The sequence below is a fragment of the Linepithema humile genome, chromosome 3, assembly GCF_040581485.1.
Source record: "Linepithema humile isolate Giens D197 chromosome 3, Lhum_UNIL_v1.0, whole genome shotgun sequence".
In the NCBI taxonomy this organism is placed as follows: Eukaryota; Metazoa; Arthropoda; class Insecta; order Hymenoptera; family Formicidae; genus Linepithema; species Linepithema humile.
In genome coordinates this window covers 17243379-17262064 of record NC_090130.1, presented here as the reverse complement: position 1 = coordinate 17262064, position 18686 = coordinate 17243379, and the positions used below count along the sequence as shown (strand labels likewise).

General features: G+C 40.7%; 4 protein-coding genes and 1 non-coding gene across 5 annotated transcripts; 3 read left to right on the top strand and 2 right to left on the bottom strand.

Annotated features, from left to right (window-relative positions):
• The first annotated feature begins 622 nt into the window (after positions 1–622).
• LOC136999008 (uncharacterized) lies at positions 623–3188 on the top strand. Its single transcript, XM_067352403.1, has 2 exons — positions 623–628; positions 1869–3188. The coding sequence occupies exons 1-2, from the start codon at positions 623–625 to the stop codon at positions 3186–3188; spliced, it is 1326 nt and encodes a 441-aa protein (XP_067208504.1).
• Positions 3189–4003: 815 nt separating this feature from the next.
• Positions 4004–4531, top strand: LOC105675922 (uncharacterized). The gene has a single exon (XM_012373426.1). The coding sequence runs from the start codon at positions 4004–4006 to the stop codon at positions 4529–4531; it is 528 nt and encodes a 175-aa protein (XP_012228849.1).
• Positions 4532–4536: 5 nt separating this feature from the next.
• Positions 4537–6624, top strand: LOC105675914 (uncharacterized). Its single transcript, XM_012373414.2, has 3 exons — positions 4537–5134; positions 5276–5787; positions 6295–6624. The coding sequence occupies exons 1-3, from the start codon at positions 4537–4539 to the stop codon at positions 6622–6624; spliced, it is 1440 nt and encodes a 479-aa protein (XP_012228837.2).
• A 1845-nt stretch (positions 6625–8469) lies between these two features.
• LOC105675906 (uncharacterized) lies at positions 8470–11936 on the bottom strand. The gene is made up of 2 exons (XM_012373402.2): positions 9021–11936; positions 8470–8709 (listed from the first exon to the last, which is right to left on the bottom strand). The coding sequence occupies exons 1-2, from the start codon at positions 11934–11936 to the stop codon at positions 8470–8472; spliced, it is 3156 nt and encodes a 1051-aa protein (XP_012228825.2).
• Positions 11937–15821: 3885 nt separating this feature from the next.
• TRNAT-GGU (transfer RNA threonine (anticodon GGU)) lies at positions 15822–15893 on the bottom strand. The gene has a single exon. It is a non-coding gene; the product is annotated as a tRNA-Thr (tRNA).
• Positions 15894–18686: the final 2793 nt, after the last annotated feature.

The window sequence follows — 18686 nt, the reverse complement described above, 5'->3', positions numbered from 1 at the left end:
TAGGTATTAACAGAATGTCACCATGTTCTCGACTGTCTCACAGTTCTCGACTGTCTCACAGTCGTGACATTCTGTTAACACCTACATAAACAAGACTATCTCGCAATCATATTTGTGACTTTACTTTCAAATAATTTTATTAACAAATTGAAACTGTTAGATATTTATTCAAAACAACCGCTCTGCGCGCTAAGGCGTTTTTTTATGCGTATCGGTTGTTACTGTTTTTCTTTGGACGCCCTTCGGCGTCTTCGCATCGCTGCCATCGCGCGAGCGTGCGCGCCTATGCACTTGTACGTTGTACGTCTCGTTCGTCGCCACGTTAGACAACGAGCTCTCGATATTTTATCTCGTTGAGCAATTATATACGTAATTAAGTGTTGCTACCCACTTTGTACTCAGAAGCATCTCACATTCGGCACAAATAAATTCTGAAATTAAGAAGAAATACATATTTCCTCGTCTATGGATCTACGAAGTATCATCCCGAAAGAACACCCGTGGAAGGCACATGCTTCTATTTCAAAACAGAAACTACAATCCATCAAAGCTCTATGAAATATCTATGGAACATCTATGATTGCTCCATATGATATCTATGAATATATTTAATGGATGTCAAATGGAGGTATGTAATCCTGTAGATGTCTAGTAGACATCTATAGGAGATTACATAGATATCTAATAGAGGTTTCGAATCTCCATGATGGACATCACTAGTGGATATTCATTAGAGGTTTTTGTTCCGTGTGGGTATGCTTTTTTTAAATACTTACAATTAGCCTTATTTTATATGATTAACTTAGTATTTAAAATACGTATCAAAATCGAAAATGTATTTCTATTACAGTAGAAAAGAAACATTCTTGTCTTACAACACAGAGAAATATAATATTGTCTAAAGTACAGTCCAATAAAAACTGTTAAAATTGAACATTTTATAAAACCACTGTGATTTATGAAAAATCAGAATTATTATTTTAAAAATATAGACATATTTTGACTGTGTGTTTTAAACTGCACTACACATTCAAAAATCAGAAAATAATTTTTGTTCAGGCAGGCATAAATATATGAGATATTATATTTAATATGATGAAGAGCGATTGAATCAACGTCCCTGTCTTGTGACAGCCGCGTGATCGGTTGTTTTGGAATCGCTACCACGTGCTAAGATCGTGATTTCTTCAGCGCGCGCGCCCGTAGTCTGACGACGGAAAAACTCGAATTTTGTTTTGTTCGCTTAACGATCGGGGTAAGACGGCCTTTAGCGCTCAGTCGAGTCGATCTCGTTGTATCGAACATTTGTATTCCGCTCCCGAGAGTCTAAACTAAAACTTTATCAATAGATGTAAGAGTGAGTAAATTAGCAATAAATTCTGTTGTGTGGTTGACTTTACAATTCTAATTAGCGTGATTATTTCCACCTCCTTGCGACGTCCCAAAACCCGCGCCAAAAAATAAATATATTTTGAGTGGAGCGACAAGATCGGAGGTGTCGCTACATTTAATGGTCCTTCGAGCCGGATGCAGCGGGTGAACGTCGAAAAGAGTCGTGACTTTCTCAGTGCACATTAGTGAATATTGACATTCCATTGAGTGCTTGCGCGCCGTGTATTTGGCGCGTAGGATTACAAAAGGCAGTGATAGTTATACCGCGCAACAACACGCGTTTAAGTGCCGGGTTGAGCGACCTTGAGAATAATTTCACGCGAATAACCTGCTCTTGTCGCGCATGCATTCCTTCGCGAGCAAATAAGTTGTCGTGATTGACGCGAACGACTTATATACACGATGGACATTTAGTGCCGTACAGTCAGTGAACTTTAGTGTTTATTCATTAAACGCTCAAAAAGCTGATCACGCAGCAAGACGTTCTTATCGGACAAATCTCTCGTTCGGTAACAAATTTGAAAAAACTCGGTGCGAGCAATCTCACGGCCGCCAAGGTGAAGCATCGTCTCGATGCCTTGAAGAAGCTGTGGGAGAAGACTCAGCTCGTCAACATACAACTCCTTCAAGGGGCTTCCAAGGAAGAAAGAGAGCAGCTGGACTATTTTAAACAAGGTACATTCCTTCTTGCTGAGGCGGAGTACCTCGACGCTTCCGACTACATGGCCGATCTCATCGAGACGCTCTCCGAAAGGCCCTCCATCCCGGGACACTCAGGTGACACCAGCTCAGTTAACACGACAGTTGCGAACAATTCCGCGATGAAACTCTGCCGTATCGAACTCCCCGAATTTTCTAGTGATCGTTTAAAGTGGACTCATTTTCATGACATATTCGAGACTCTTGTGATAAATAATTCGTCACTAAATAATGTCACGCGGTTGCATTATTTGATGTCCAAACTTAAGGGCGATGCTGCCGCTTTATTGCGCAATTTTAAAATCACCGAAGATAATTTCGAGCCCGCATGGAAGGCCTTGACGGGCGAATATGCGAATACACGTCTAATTATTAATTCTCATTTGCAAGCGATCGTTGACTTACCGATTGTAAAAACCGAATCAGCTAGCGCGCTTCGAAATCTACGCGATGTAACGAAATTAGCGATTGAGGCGTTGTCAAATCTCGGGCGTCCTGTCGATAAATGGAGCGATCCTTTGATCTTTATACTTACTAAAAAATTGCCTCCTCGCACTCGTCAGGAGTGGCAGATGGAATTGGGGGATTCGTACGATCCTTCTGAATTAGACACGTTTCTAAAGTTTATTTCAAAGCAAATTAGAGGTCTCGACGACGATAATTCTTCGACTGCGAGCGATACTGTATCCGGAAAGTCGTGTAACTGCAAAGCGAAAATTCATACTGCGAATAACGCGTCCGTACAAGATTCCCGTAAATGCCCGGCTTGCTCAGAAAAGCACTTACTCTATCGATGCAATCAATTCGTCCCCTTGGACATTAATCAACGTTTCGCCCTAGCGAAAAAATTAAAATGTATGAATTGCTTGCGACTCGGTCATTCCGCCAGTGCGTGTAAAAATCCACAGAAATGTTTTAAATGCGACAGAGCGCACCATATTTACACCGCGATAACAAGACTAATGAGAGCGCGCCGTCTTCCGACCACTCCGCTGACGCAAGCGCCGCGAAAACATAAACTGCCAGTCTGTCAGTGCTCACTGCGTCAACGTGTCTACCGAAAAATTCTACCGTGCTACTCGCCACCGCGTGGGTGAATTTGCGTACCTACGAAAATCGAATAGTACGAGTACGCGCGTTACTCGACTAAGGAGCTACTCATACGTTTATCACGGAGACATTGGCTCAATCGCTGCACACATCCCGCCAACGGACGACTTTGCCCGTGACGTGTTTCGGCGCCCAATATTCCGGTATGGCGAAAACGATGATACGACTTTCGCTCGAGCCGTGCACAACGAACGACATTTCTCTCCCAGTCACGGCCTACGTGTTTAATCGGATAACATCATACAGTACCTCGAAGCACAGCCCTGTCTCTGGCTGGCCGCATTTACAAGGACTTGACTTAGCCGATACTGATCCCACCGATCAAACTCTGATACAAATATTAATTGGAGCGGATCTATACGGAGCCACATTATTAGATGGACTTCGAAAAGGTCCGTTCGGCAGTCCCACGGCCCAGTCAACGATCTTTGGTTGGATTGTCACTGGCCCTACTCGCGATATCGATTCCAATGCATCAGCTTGCGTAGCGACAGTCAATACCATGGACATTGACCTCAACCAAATTCTCGTGCGATTCTGGGAGACTGAAGAGGTTCCCATGAAACCAAGCTTTACCGCGGACGAGGAGAAATGCGAGAATCATTTTCGTACCACTCACGCGAGAAAGGAGAGCGGGTGATACATTGTTCGCTTTCCTTTTAAACAATTTCCTCCACATATTGGAGATTCACGCTGCATCGCGACTCGATTGTACGACAAACTCGAGAGGCGGCTGTCACGCGATGCTAATCTCGCTGCGTCATATGGTGCGTTTCTTCAGGAGTACCTAGACTTGGGACATATGGAGCTGGTCACCGGTCCAGAATCGTCTCACGACACCGTCGTCTACCTACCGCATCACCCCGTGGTGAAGAGCAAAAGTTTGTCGACTAAATTGAGGGTCGTATTTAACACGTCGTGTGCTACATCGAATAAAACTTTTCTTAATGACCATCTTCATACCGGGCCCAAGCTACAGACTGATCTGATGTCTATACTAATCAAATGGAGACAACATAAATACGTATATCTTGCCGATATTGAGAAAATGTTTAGGCAGATAATGGTGCATCCCGAAGATGCCGATTACCAACGCATTCTGTGGCGACCGTCGTCGCAATCGTCCATCCAGTCGTATCGTCTACGTACCGTTACGTATAGTACAGCTCCCGCGCCATACCTCGCGATACGGGTATTACACCAACTTGTCGAAGATGAAGGCCATCGATTTCCTCTTGCACGTTCCATTCTACTACACGAGACTTATGTCGATGACATTTTATTTGGTGTCGGCGATATTGATACGGCCAATGCAATAAAGTTCAATTAGTCAATATGATCGCGGCGGGCGGATTCCGTCTGCGTAAATGGGCGGCCAACGCTACCGAAATGCTCGAAGATGTACCGCCTAATGATCGAGCTATCAACATGGATCACTCCTTAGAAGAGGATGACAACATTAAAGTTCTCGGCATTTCATGGTTGCCACGAGATGATTCCTTCTCCTTCCATATTTCGCTCCCACCCACTGCGGTAGCGACCAAACGCTCGATTCTTTCGGCCATAGCCAGAATTTTCGACCCCCTTGAATGGGCTACACCGGTCATTATTGCTAAGAGACTGATGCAAGAATTGTGGATTAGAACATGCAGCTGGGATGAGCCGCTTCCCGCGGATCTCTGCACATGTTGGGAAACTTATCGCGATTCTCTCCGGTCTCTCACCGAAGTTTGGATACCCCGCTGGACCGGACAATCCAAACATGTGAGCAGTATCGACTATCACGGTTTTTCCGACGCCTCACTTAAAGCTATAAGTGTCGTGGTGTATATGAGAATTACCTGCTCAAATGACGTCAAGGTCATGCTTATCGCAGCCAAATCTAAAGTGGCGCCAATTAAAACTCTGTCTGTCCCGCGTTTAGAGTTAAACGGTGCCGTATTACTCATCAAATTGCTACAATACGTTATTGAAACGATGCAGCTCTCTAGTATTCCAACCTATTGCTGGACTGATTCGACAATCGTTCTTGAATGGCTTAAAAAATATCCCTCCACGTGAGTTACGTTTGTAGCAAATCAAGTGTCGAAAATTCAAACAGAACTACCGTCAGCTACTTGGTGTCACGTTCCGACTGGCTCGAATCCCGCGGATATTGCATCCTGCGGCATCGCTCCGGCTGATCTATCGTCCTGCGAACTATGGTGGTTGGGCCCGACTTGGTTGACACAGTCGTCGAAGTTATGGCCCCGTCAGACTCCCAAGAGTTCTGACAAAATTACCCGTGGCGTCAACACCGAAACTCGCAAGGCTGCTGTCGCACATATCAACGACGTGCCGCAACCGCTTGCGCTCGATGATCTTCCTCATCGGCTATCATCGTGGACGCGCCTACTTCGAGTGACCGCATATGTCCTTCGATTTATCGCCTGTGCACGATCGAAACGGTCAAGTACCGCGAGAACCGATTCTCGCCTTACCGCCGCTGAATTGTCCGAAGCACGCATCTTTTGGTGCAAACAAGCTCAGCTCAGTCTTTTCGCCTCAGAATATAAGGAGCTCGAAAGCAACCTATATCATCTCAAAGTCCTTTAATAAAATTAACGCCATTCCTCGACGAAAACGACACGATCCGGCTCGGCGGGCGGCTAAAAAATGCCCCTTTCGCATTTTCCGAGCGACATCCAATTATTTTGCCTCGTCATCGTATCAGTGACTTGATCATCGACCATGCCCACAAACACACGTTACATGGAGGTCCACAGTTGACTATCAGGTTCATCCGACAGAACTATTGGATTATCGGCGCAAGAAACTTAGTCAAGTCGGCTATTCATCGCTGTGTCCCGTGCGCTCGCCAACGAGCGTTAATTCCGACGCAAATTATGGGAAGTCTTCCAACTTCACGTGTCTCGCCATCTCGCCCGTTCACACACACGGGCATTGACTATGCGGGACCATTTGCCGTCCTATAGAAAAAGGGGAGAGGACAACATTCACACAAGGCTTACGTGTCCATATTCGTTTGCTTGGCGACCCGCGCTATACACCTTGAGTTAGTCTCCGACTTATCTACCGAGGCTTTTCTCGCAGCATTTAAACGCTTTGTCGTCACGCTTCTCGCGTCACGACATCCCCAGCGATGTCTACAGTGACAACGGGACCAACTTTCAAGGAGCAGAGAGAGAATTGGCAAATACATTCCGGAATATCGTCAAAGATTCGGATTTCGGCTCGCTTTTAGCGGCCGATGGAACTACGTGGCACTTTGTTCCCCCCGCTGCGTCCCACTTCGGCGGTATTTGGGAGGCGGGGGTGAAGAGCATGAAACACGATTTAAGGCGCATTGTGGGCAAGCATACGCTATCGATAGAAGAATTTTCCACCCTTCTCTGTCAAGTGGAGGCATGCTTGAATTCGTGACCGATTTCTGCCATGACTAACGATCCCGATGATTTTACGACGCTTACTCCAGGGCACTTTTTCATTGGAGCCTCTCTCCTCACCGTTCCAGAGGAATCAGTAATGAATGTACAAGAAAATCGCCTTTCCCGCTATCAACGCGTTCGTTCAATGCTCAAACATTTTTGGAACGCGTGGTCCTGTGATTACCTGCACACCTTGCAGCAACGATCCAAGTGGATGCGCTCGCTCCCGGATATTAAACCAGGAGAACTCGTGCTCTTACGAAATAATTTGTTACCGCCCTCCAAATGGACTCTTGCGCGTGTTATCTCTACGCGACCCGGCGACGATGGACATGTCCGTATTGTTAGTGTAAAAACTAAAGATTCTGAGTTTGTGAGACCAATCTCGCAAATTTGTCGTCTTCCGATAGATTGAGACAAGGGAAATCTTTATCGTACCGTTCCGGATACGAGGCGGGCGGCATGTTCAGGCAGGCATAAATATACGAGATATTATATTTAATATGATGAAGAGCGATTGAATCAACGGCCCTGTCTTGTGACAGCCGCGTGATCGGTTGTTTTGGAATCGCTACCACGTGCTAAAATCGTGATTTCTTCGGCGCGCGCGCCCGTGGTCTGACGACGGAAAAACTCAAATTTTGTTTTGTTTGCTTGACGATTGGAGTAAGACGGCCTTTAGCGCTCAGTCGAGTCGATCTCGCTGTATCGAACATTTGTATTCCGCTCCCGAGAGTCTAAACTAAAACTTTATCAATAGATGTAAGAGTGAGTAAATTAGCAATAAATTCTGTTGTGTGGTTGACTTTACAATTCTAATTAGCGTGATTATTTCCACCTCCTTGCGACGTCCCAAAACCCGCGCCAAAAAATAAATATATTTTGAGTGGAGCGACAAGATCGGAGGTGTCGCTACAATTTTATTTCTGCAAAGTTGTGCATAATGTCAGTGGAAAAGTGATTTATTTGTTATTGAATATACATGATATTTTATACCATTCCTCTCTGGTGTAAGACTACAATGTTTGTTTTTACTGAATTAGAAATTAATTTTATATTTTGATGTGTATTTTAGATACCAAGGTAAACGCATAAAATAAGGCTAATTGTAAGTATTTAAAAGTATATATTAAAACAGATTATTGCAAGTCAAAAAATTAATGTTTTTTTTTATCAAGATTTTTTTTACAAATGATACATACAAGCAGTGGCGCACCCAAGGGGGGTTTTGGGGGTCAAAATCCTCCCCAAAATTTTTAATATGCTCTATTTTTTTATTAACTTAAAAGCAAAAAGTAAAAAATCTGTAGTTAAATAAAATGCGTTCAAACATTTGTATTTTTTGTCTGTTTTTAATTAAAGTCACAATTTTAATAATTTAAAATTTACACCAATATCCTTGCACACAAATAATTGATAGCCTCTCCAGCTATACTGCTTGTTTTGTCACTGTTTTGTGTGTAATGAAAATGCAATGTGCACTGGTTTGCTTATTACCTTTTTTTATTGGATTTTGTTGACTCGTGTCACGTGTGTTCACGTTTGTCGTATGTGTACGAACAAGAACTATATAATAATATATGGAAAAACTGAGACTCGACTGACCTCTGCTCGAGCGCCAAAAAACAAAAGACGGCGATAATACATTTAATAGCGATGCAATAGATGGCAGCCTTAACAACTAGTTAGATTAAATTTGATAACTCAATAGACTCAATATAAAATAATTTTACATACAGTTTGCTTAATGCTACGCGACCAACACCAAACGTAAATTTAGAATTAATATCGAACATGCCGGCCGCCTTGAAAAATATAAATTTTCAATAAAGATAAAAAATTAATCGCGGATTTCTTCCGAATCCAATGGGAGAGGACACAAGCGAGTGGCTGGCCTCTTGTATGTTCCCTTGTTCGTCCTGACAGTGGCGGCGCGGACGATTCCATCAGTGCCTGGATGCACCTCCTCGATACGAGCCAACGGCCAACATAGCGGTGGGGTGTTGTCCTCTTGTATGATCACCAACTGTCCTGGTTTCAGCGAGATGGCTCCAAATTTCCATTTGGTGCGTTGCTGAAGCTAATTTAAATACTCATTAGACCATTTTTTCCAAAAATGTTGAAGTTGTTTGACTCGTTGCCACCTTGAGAGACGATTTATTTCGATGTCTAGCAAGGTCGGTTCAACTGGTGCAGTAAGGCTATCCCCAATCAAAAAATGAGCGGGAGTAAGATAGGAGTTATCGTTAGGATCGAATGTTAATGGAATGAGAGGACGAGGGTTAAGTACAGCTTCTATTTGTGCGAGTAGCGTTTCCATCTCGTCACAGTTTAACAGTGCGACTCTTGCCACTCTTTTGAGATGAAATTTCATTTTACCGCATTTTTTACCGCAGCCTCCCATATGCCACCAAAATGGGGAGCTTGAGGCGGATTAAAGTGCCAGGATATTCCTTCTTGAGCGCAAACTTTAGATAATCTTTCTTGCTGAATGTCCTTGACAACGTGTTGTCTTAATTCCTTCAGTTCTCTGGCCGCGCCGACGAAATTTGTCCCGTTGTCCGTATAGATATCGGATGGTTTTCCTCGTCTGGAAATAAATCTCTTGAAAGCATTCAAGAAGGCTTCTGTCGATAGGTCGAAAACTAATTCAATGTGTACGGCCTTACAGGACAAGCATACAAATACGGCAGCATAAGTCTTTGAACTCTTGGAGTTGCGTTTTTTAGAGTCTCGAATCATAAATGGCCCAGCGTAGTTGATATCACAATGCATGAACGGCCGAGATTGCGAAACTCTTGGAGTTGGAAGATTGGCCATAATTACTTGATTGGGGCTGGGAGCTGTCTTAAAACATTTTATGCAGGCTCGAGTAACCTGTCTAACAGCGCTCCTGCCAGATATTGGCCAGAAACGTTGTCGTAGTGAAGCTAACGTCATTTGAGATCCAGCGTGTAGTAGCCTTTCATGCTCATACTCGATCAACTTCTTCGTGAAGTTATGTTTTGACGGTAATACAATTGGGTGCTTCGCCGCATATGGGAGTTTAGAGCATGCCAATCTTCCTCTAACCCTGATAATGCCATCGTGATCAAGGAAAGGTGCCAATCCGAGTAGTTTGCTGTTGCGAGGAATTGCTTGCTGATTATGCAAGGCCTTGATTTCAGTAAAGAAGGAATAACTCTGGACGATTCTGGCGAGTCGCAGAGTAGCGCGCTTCATTTTCTTTGCTGTCAACGAGCCGGCGTTACGATTTTCTCTCGGTTTTCTTGAATTGTCGATAAATCGTAATATGTACGCGGTGATTCTTTGCAAACGTCTCATCGATGAGATCGTGTAAAAGATACTCCATTCTTTAGTAAAATTCTTGGCAATTAATGCAGTCTTGCGCGCTTCTGGAAGATTCTCATGTGACGAAACTTCTGTGGATTCTATTTCCCATTTGTTGCGATCAAGACTAAGCCACGGCGGTCCCTTCCACCAAAGTTGCGCTTGAAGTAACTGTGTCGGTGAAATTCCTCGGGAGATTATGTTGGCTGGATTCTCCGTTGTTTTAACATGATTCCAAGAAGTTGAGTCGCTCAATTCTTGAATTTGACCCACACGATTGGCCACAAAGACGCTCCATCGTTTTGAATTCGTTTGAATCCACCCAAGCGTAATTGTTGAATCTGACCAATAATAGATTCCATCAAATTTTGTAGGAATTGCTTTTCTAATGCGCTGCATTAATTGGGCGAGTAATTGAGCTGCACACAATTCTAACCTAGGCAAGGTTACGCTTCTCGCTGGTGCGACTCGAGATTTTGCGCATAAAAGATGAGCTCTGTGAAAATTTTTGTAACTCGTTCTAACATAGACGCACGCACCGTAGGCTTCCATGCTGGCGTCGCAAAATCCATGAAGCTCAAGTGAGAGTGAGTGCGCTTCTTCTATAACCTTCCGCGGTATCTTGAGTCCGTTTAAGGCACATAATTGTGATTCGTATGCACGCCATCTCGTTTGAACATCGAGAGGAACCGTTTCATCCCATCCTATTTTAAGTTGCCAAAGATGTTGCATGAAAATCTTGGCCGTTACTGTGACTGGTCCGAGCAATCCGAGTGGATCGAAAATTCGAGATATGCTTGATAGTATCGTTCTTTTCGTGATTATCTCGGCCGGCGTCCTATGTTTTACATCGTACTGCAAAACGTCGTTGACGGAATGCCACTGTAATCCAAGAGTGGACACACTTTCATCCTTGTCAAGTATTACAATGGAATCTGATGATGATGATGTTGATAAGCTAGGTAATAGTGCTGGTACGTTTGAGGCCCACTTTTGTAGGTTGAATCCTGCCTCTAATAATATGGTTATCACCTCATCTCGAATAATGTTTGCCTGCTGAATGCAGTTTGAACCCGTCACGAGGTCATCAACGTAGAAGTCTGACAAAATCACCGAAGTTCCTTTTGGAAGCTCATCCTGTTTTAAATGTGCGATTTGTTGTAACGCTCGAGTGGCTAAATATGAAGCAGAAGATGTTCCATAAGTGACGGTTTTAAGCTGATAAGTATGAATATCTTGTTGCGGATTTTCTCTCCACAATATGCGCTGATGTCGTTTTTGCGAATCGTCGATCCACACTTGTCTATACATTTTTTCAATGTCTGCTGTCATGACGAATTGCCAGAGACGAAATCTTAAGATGATGTCCAGAATGTCCGGTTGTAGTACTGGTCCCACCATGAGAACGTCGTTTAGTGAATATCCTGTGGACGTTTTGCATGAGGCATCAAAAATTACACGTAATTTTGTAGTCAAACTCGTGTCCTTAATGACTGGATGATGCGGCAAATAATATCCTGGCTCCGTCAACTCAGAGTCTTCAATCGCCTCCATGTGCTCAAGTTGTATATATTCTCTAATAAATTGTACATATTGATTTTTTAATTTCAGGTTTCCTTGCAACCTTCGTTCCAATGAGCAAAATCGCCTTTGCGCTGTTGATTTTGATTGTCCAAGTAATTCGATCATGTCTTCTTTGAAAGGAAGTTTTACTATGAATCGACCATCAATGTTCCTGCAAACTGCCTTCATGAAGTGTTCTTCGCAAAGTTTTTCTTCGCGCGTAAGAATAGGACGATTGCAACAATGCTCGATTTCCCAAAATTTCGTTAGATCCTCATGGAGATCTTGGTTTGTAATAACATTGCACACAATGCGATCCTTCTGGTACGATCGTGGCAAAGCTGTGGTTGCTCCACCTAGAATCCATCCAAACAATGTTTTTTGCAGAACCGGATGAGACAAGGTGGCTTTCATCTGGCCGACACACAAAATCTCCTAGAATATTTCGGCTCCTAGAAGTAAATCTATATTCCCTGGAATATGAAAACTTGGATCGGCAAGACGTAAATTCAATGGAGTGACAATATTGCAATCGTCTCCTTGAGTCATTGGAATTCGATCAGTTATCTGTCGCAACACCAGACACTCGACACTCCTTTGATATTCATATAATCTGGAAGCAAATGATACCTTTACCTTGTTTTGGATTTGGCTAATTGCTTGGTTGATTCCTACAATGGGAACGCTGAGCAATGTGCAACGTGAGTCCCAGCCTTTTGACTAGTGCCTCTGTTATAAAATGCGATTGGGATCCGGAATCTAATAAGACTCTGCACGTTGACCATTTATTGTGGTGATTCAGAATTTTTACAACGGCCGTGGACAGCCAGACATGTCTCTTGGAATTGTCATGAGATGAAGAGCTTAAAAGTGAAGACGATGCGAGAGCTATCTTCTTGTCAGTCGAAATAGTAGCTGCAATAGGTTTCTCTTCCCTTGGTGAAGTATTCTGTTCAGTTGTCGGTGCTGTGAGATGCAGCAATGTATTGTGCCTTTTGCTGCATTTCTTACATTCACCTGATTTGCAGTCATTTGCGCGATGTTCCGTCGCTCTCATACAATTCAGGCACAGATCCCTCTTCTTAATTGCGTTGATGCGCTCAGGTATCGACATTTTCAAGAGTGAATCACATGCAAATACAAAATGTTCGCCTTGACAAATAGGACACTTGTTTCCTCGTGTTGCGATGTGCGATGATGTCCTTTGATGCCGCTGCTTATCCGTATTAGAAAATGTGTTAACTGGTTGAGCCCTTTTTTGTACAATTTCCAATGTATGACAGCGTCGTTCTAGAAAATTTATGAGATTCTGTAACGTTGGATATTCTGTTGTGGTAAGACTGTTTTCCCACTCTCTGTTGGTGATCGCGTCAAGTTTACTTGTAGTTAAGTAAACAAGCAAATCTCCCCACTGCTCGGTCGATCGTCCTAAAGCCTTTAGTGCGCGTACATGTTTTAAGATTCCGTCTCAGAGGGATCGTAATGCTGTGTGATTTTCCTTTGTGATTGCGGGTAATTCAAAAATTGCCTTGATGTGTTTTTGAATTGTCAACCTTTTGTTATCGTACCGGGCCGTCAACATTTGCCATGCTTCCTCGTAATTAGCTGTGGACACTTCAAGGGATTGTATTACTGTTGCTGCTTCACCTCGAAGTGCTGATCGTAGATAATGAAATTTTTGGATGCTAGAAATATTTTCAACGTCATGTATTAGAGATTTAAATGTGTCATAAAACGTGTACCACTCTTCGTAATTACCAGCAAATGTTGGAAGCTCGATTTTTGGTAATCGTAAATTACTTGCCTGAGTTTGACTTCCTGTGCGTTGAAGTTGAGCCACACCTGGCCCCGGTGCTGCGGCGGACTCGCGTTCAATTAATAATTGCTCAAATCTTGATACTATGTCGAAGTAAGCGTTCTCGAATTCTTCTCTCTTCTCCGAACCATTGACATTTTCTTCTTTCTCTTCGATTTGCGCTTGTATATCGTTGAATAGTTCCCATGTCTCAGAAATTTTGTCCTTGCGCTCTCGCAATTGTGGCAAAATTACTTGCTGAGCGTTTTCAGAATCGAGAAACGTGATCGCTCTTGTCAGCGTTGATTTTAATACACCACGTGTTTGTTTGAGTTTTTTCAACTCTGCCATTGTGTTGAGGCAATTTGCTGTGTAGGATAGAAGAGGAAATGAGATGGAAAATGATTGGGGACTTACCTTTAACCTCCAAATGCTTGTGTAGGAAACGTCTCAGATGTCGCTCGCTCAATCACTTCCGACTGGATCCTTGCAATGTATTGCTTTTGTAGTATGATTGACGCTTGGTATTCTGCAATGTTTGCAATCACAATGTGCTCGACGCTTGGCGTCTTGCAACGTGGTCTTTGCAATATGGCCGACGCTTGGCGTCTTGCCACGTTTCACTCACAATATGTCTGACGCTTGGCGTCTTGCAATGTTCTACAGTCACAATATGTCCGACGCTTGGCGTTCGGGAATGTTTTCACCAGTCCTAGTGATCCTTGTGAGTGTAGGCCGAACAGATTTTCTTTCTTCGTGATCGAAAAATGCACCTCTGTTTGTCTTGTGAGCAAAATTATGCGTGTTTTCTACCGAATATCTTTGTTCGTTAACAAATAATCCGGCTCGAAGGACCAATGTTTTGTCACTGTTTTGTGTGTAATGAAAATGCAATGTGCACTGGTTCGCTTATTACCTTTTTTTATTGGATTTTATTGACTCGTGTCACGTGTGTTCACGTTTGTCGTATGTGTACGAACAAGAACTATATAATAATATATGGAAAAACTGAGACTCGACTGACCTCTGCTCAAGCGCCAAAAAACAAAAGACGGCGATAATACATTTAATAGCGATGCAATAGATGGCAGCCTTAACAACTAGTTAGATTAAATTTGATAACTCAATAGACTCAATATAAAATAATTTTACATACAGTTTGCTTAATGCTACGCGACCAACACCAAACGTAAATTTAGAATTAATATCGAACACTGCTGTTCGAACGTATATAATTTCTATTTTAGGATAATTTTATATTGCACACTAAAAAGTATAAAAATGTTACATTGTTTAATAAAAAATACAATTTATTTTTATAGTAGCATAATTATAAATTGATATTGAGTTTTTTTCGTTTTTCGACCAATTTATTTATAATAGAATCAACTGTTGGAGTTATATAATTGTATATGTGCAGGAGGGTTAAACCATTTAACCTATTTTCTAATGTTGAACTTCTTAAATAATTTTTTAACCGACGTAATGTGGAGAAAGATCTTTCGTTCTCTGCGATAGTTACAGGTAGTATCGTTAATATATGTAGCAGTATCTTGATGTTCGGTAACATGTCATCGTCACAATGTTTTAAAGAGCTTAAAGTATTTTTTGGTCATTCTTGCTTAATCCTTTCACAATATCTTAAAATGAATATCTTAAAATAGAAATTATATACGTTCGAACAGCAGTATAGCTGGAGAGGCTATCAATTATTTGTGTGTAAGAATATTGGTGTAAATTTTGAATTATTAAAATTGTGATTCTAATTAAAAACAAACAAAAAATACAAATGTTTGAACGCATTTTATTTAACTACAGATTTCTTACTTTTTGCTGTTGAGTTAATAAAAAAATAGAACATATTAAAAACTTCGGGAAGGGGGGGGGTTGACTCCCAAACCCCCCCCCCCCCTTTGGGTGCGCCACTGTCCTGACTTTTGGTCATATTGTTTCATTTTGTGTGTGTGTGCGCGTGCGCGTGTGTGTGCGCGTGCGCGTGTGTGTGTGAATTTTAAACCCCCCCCCCCCCGAAAAAATAACTTGAGTGCGCCACTGCATACAAGAAACTAAAAATACCTTTATATTTCATGCTTTATAAATAAGTTATATGACATATGTCATACGTCATATAACTAATATATAATATAACCCAGCAAACACAATATATAGCTGCTATATAACGTAGAAATAACATGTAACAGATATTACATATAACAAATGTTACACTTTATTTATATTGTAATTATATAATATTTTTTATACATATAATGTAATTGTAGGCATAGAGAGCCGTCGCGGGATGTTAGTGCAAAATTATAATTTTTTTTAAAGAAATTAATTTGTTAGTCTACGTGAGACAGTTAAATTTGTACACCGATCTCTGGTTCGAGATACTTAAAGTGTACGAAAATTTTTAGTACATTGTTCTCACATATGGAGAATCAGTATGTACTGATAGGAATTATTAGAAAGAAGGGAAGAGAGAAAAAATATCAGGGCGCGAGTGGCTAAGCCGGGAATTGAACCCGGGTCTTCCGCTTACCGGGCGAATGTTCTACCACTAAACTACTCAGACCCCACGCTTCTAACATTTATTTCTCTTAGATTAGGAAATCAACAAATCTGTAGGACATAAACGCGTCATGATGCCCGCGTGATTTAAAACAATTTTAAACACATATAAAGGAATGGCTCAAATGATAACAATCAATTAATATAATAGAAAGGCATAGAGAGCCGTCGCGGGATGTTAGTGCGAAATTATAATTTTTCTTAAAGAAATTAATTTGTTAGTCTACGTGAGACAGTTAAATTTGTACACCGATCTCTGGTTCGAGATATTTAAAGTGTACGAAAATTTTTAGTACATTGTTCTCACATATGGAGAATCAGTATGTACTGATAGGAATTATTAAAAAGAAGGGAAGAGAGAAAAAATATTAGGGCGCGAGTGGCTAAGCCGGGAATTGAACCCGGCTGAAAAATTGAAAAATTTTCGTACACTTTAAGTATCTCGAACCAGAGATCGGTGTACAAATTTAACTGTCTCACGTAGACTAACAAATTAATTTCTTTAAAAAAAATTATAATTTTGCACTAACATCCCGCGACGGCTCTCTATGCCTTTCTATTATATTAATTGATTGTTATCATTTGAGCCATTCCTTTATATGTGTTTAAAATTGTTTTAAATCACGCGGGCATCATGACGCGTTTATGTCCTACAGATTTGTTGATTTCCTAATCTAAGAGAAATAAATGTTAGAAGCGTGGGGTCTGAGTAGTTTAGTGGTAGAACATTCGCCCGGCAAATGGAAGACCCGGGTTCAATTCCCGGCTTAGCCACTCGCGCCCTGATATTTTTTCTCTCTTCCCTTCTTTCTAATAATTCCTATCAGTACATACTGATTCTCCATATGTGAGAACAATGTACTAAAAATTTTCGTACACTTTAAGTATCTCGAACCAGAGATCGGTGTACAAATTTAACTGTCTCACGTAGACTAACAAATTAATTTCTTTAAGAAAAATTATAATTTCGCACTAACATCCCGCGACGGCTCTCTATGCCTTTCTATTATATTAATTGATTGTTATCATTTGAGCCATTCCTTTATATGTGTTTAAAATTGTTTTAATGTAATTGTGTTATAGAATTGTTATTTTGCTTTGTTGCTTACTGGTTATAATAAAGTAAATGGCAATATAACTTGAATGTAACATGTTATATAACAAGTGCTTCGTAAATATTATTTTGATGTTATGTATTTGTTTATTTGTAATAAACTGAGTGTCGAGAGGAAACAGCACGAGTTAGCATCAGAAAACAACTGCATACGCATCTTGTTACGTGTGCGCGCAGCGGCTACTATGTCGATGATTGGTAGCGAGTGTCACTCGCGCAGACGTATGTGTAACACACAGCCATATCATGTCTTGATTGGTTCAGGAGCATGCTGGGAAGCGAGATCATACCGGCACGGGCGGCACGTTGCAACGTTGAAGCACGCAGGAGAGACAGTTGCCGAATCGTATCGTAAGTTCTTTTCCCCGGTCCGATTATTATAGATTACGATTACACGTTACCATTAACTAGCGGACGGGTTAAATGTTATAGTGTTCTGTGATATTAGAACACGCTGCAATCTACACTTGTCGGACACTGAAATTTTTTGCATACACGTGTGCAATTCTTTCGTTGTTCGGATACTTTTCGGATACGAGTTACTTTTATATGTAACCCAGTAAACATTTTTGCTGGTGGAAGTTCTAAAAGATATCTAAAAGATATCTTTAGCAAGATATCTTGAAGGCACTTTGAAAAGAACTCTAAACGGTATCGCAAAGACGTTGTGTTGCACGACGCGACTGCTTGATGGCGCGGCAGTCGTTTTCGCTTATAAGTATTTGGCACGGTACGTGTGTTAAAGATATTGATTGTTTGATCGATGCAACTAAGTGCTACTGTGATCTGCGATTTTTATTGTTTTTAACAAGTGAGTGCAAAAACAATGACTATTTTTTTTAACAATTTGTGTCTTTGAACTCAATCTGAAAAAAAATTACAAAAGTTTAGTCAGTATTTTTTTATAAAGCCTTTAATTCTTTTACGTATAATTAGTACGTGATATTTCAATAGGTTATGTATTTCTATTAAGCGAAGATTAATCTGATATGATAAATAATATATACCTTTACAAATTTACAAACAGCTAAACATTATTTAATCAAATTTTTTTTGTTACAAAGATTTTTTGAAATAACTGAATCTGTACATTTTCTAACCTTTAAGCTCCTCAGGATATAACCATCAAAGAGTATTGTCCATCTGCGACAACAATATATATTTCTTACATGTTAACGTAGACAATTTTTCAACAAATCTTTATCAAAGAAATATCATATTTACAATTAAATAATTCAACAAAATAAAGTAATGTTAACAAGTTAATAATATGGATCTCTAAGTAAATGTTGTTCAAGATAAACAGTTTAAGAACAATAAATATAATATATACAATAAAATATAATGCATAAAAATATACATACTTTTTGCCATCAAATCTACATATTAGCGAGCTATAGTTTGTTTCTCAATTGGTTACATAATTAGATAATTAAAAACAGTAAATATTTATAAAAATTAATCAAATTTATATTAATCGTTAGATGTCCGGCTATTGAAACATTTACCTTAAATATGGATAAATAAATATTGATGATAAATATTAGATTTATGCAATAAATAACATGTTATATTAATAATATCAAATGTCACAATAAGCTAACTTAATTTTTTTACTCTACTGTTTTGGCATGATTTTGGCATTCAATATTTATTGGCGATTATTCCTTCAGTTAAAAAAATT

Coding starts and splice junctions, on each gene's coding strand:
- LOC105675922 (XM_012373426.1), top strand. CDS start 4,004: ATGGAGCTGGTCACCGGTCCAGAATCGTCTCACGACACCGTCGTCTAC.
- LOC105675914 (XM_012373414.2), top strand. CDS start 4,537: ATGATCGCGGCGGGCGGATTCCGTCTGCGTAAATGGGCGGCCAACGCT. Junction 5,135..5,275: donor CCCGCGTTTAGAGTTAAACG/GTGCCGTATTAC, acceptor TTACGTTTGTAG/CAAATCAAGTGTCGAAAATT. Junction 5,788..6,294: donor GCAACCTATATCATCTCAAA/GTCCTTTAATAA, acceptor CTTTTCTCGCAG/CATTTAAACGCTTTGTCGTC.
- LOC105675906 (XM_012373402.2), bottom strand. CDS start 11,936: ATGAAAGCCACCTTGTCTCATCCGGTTCTGCAAAAAACATTGTTTGGA. Junction 8,710..9,020: donor GTGGCATATGGGAGGCTGCG/GTAAAAAATGCG, acceptor TATTTAAATTAG/CTTCAGCAACGCACCAAATG.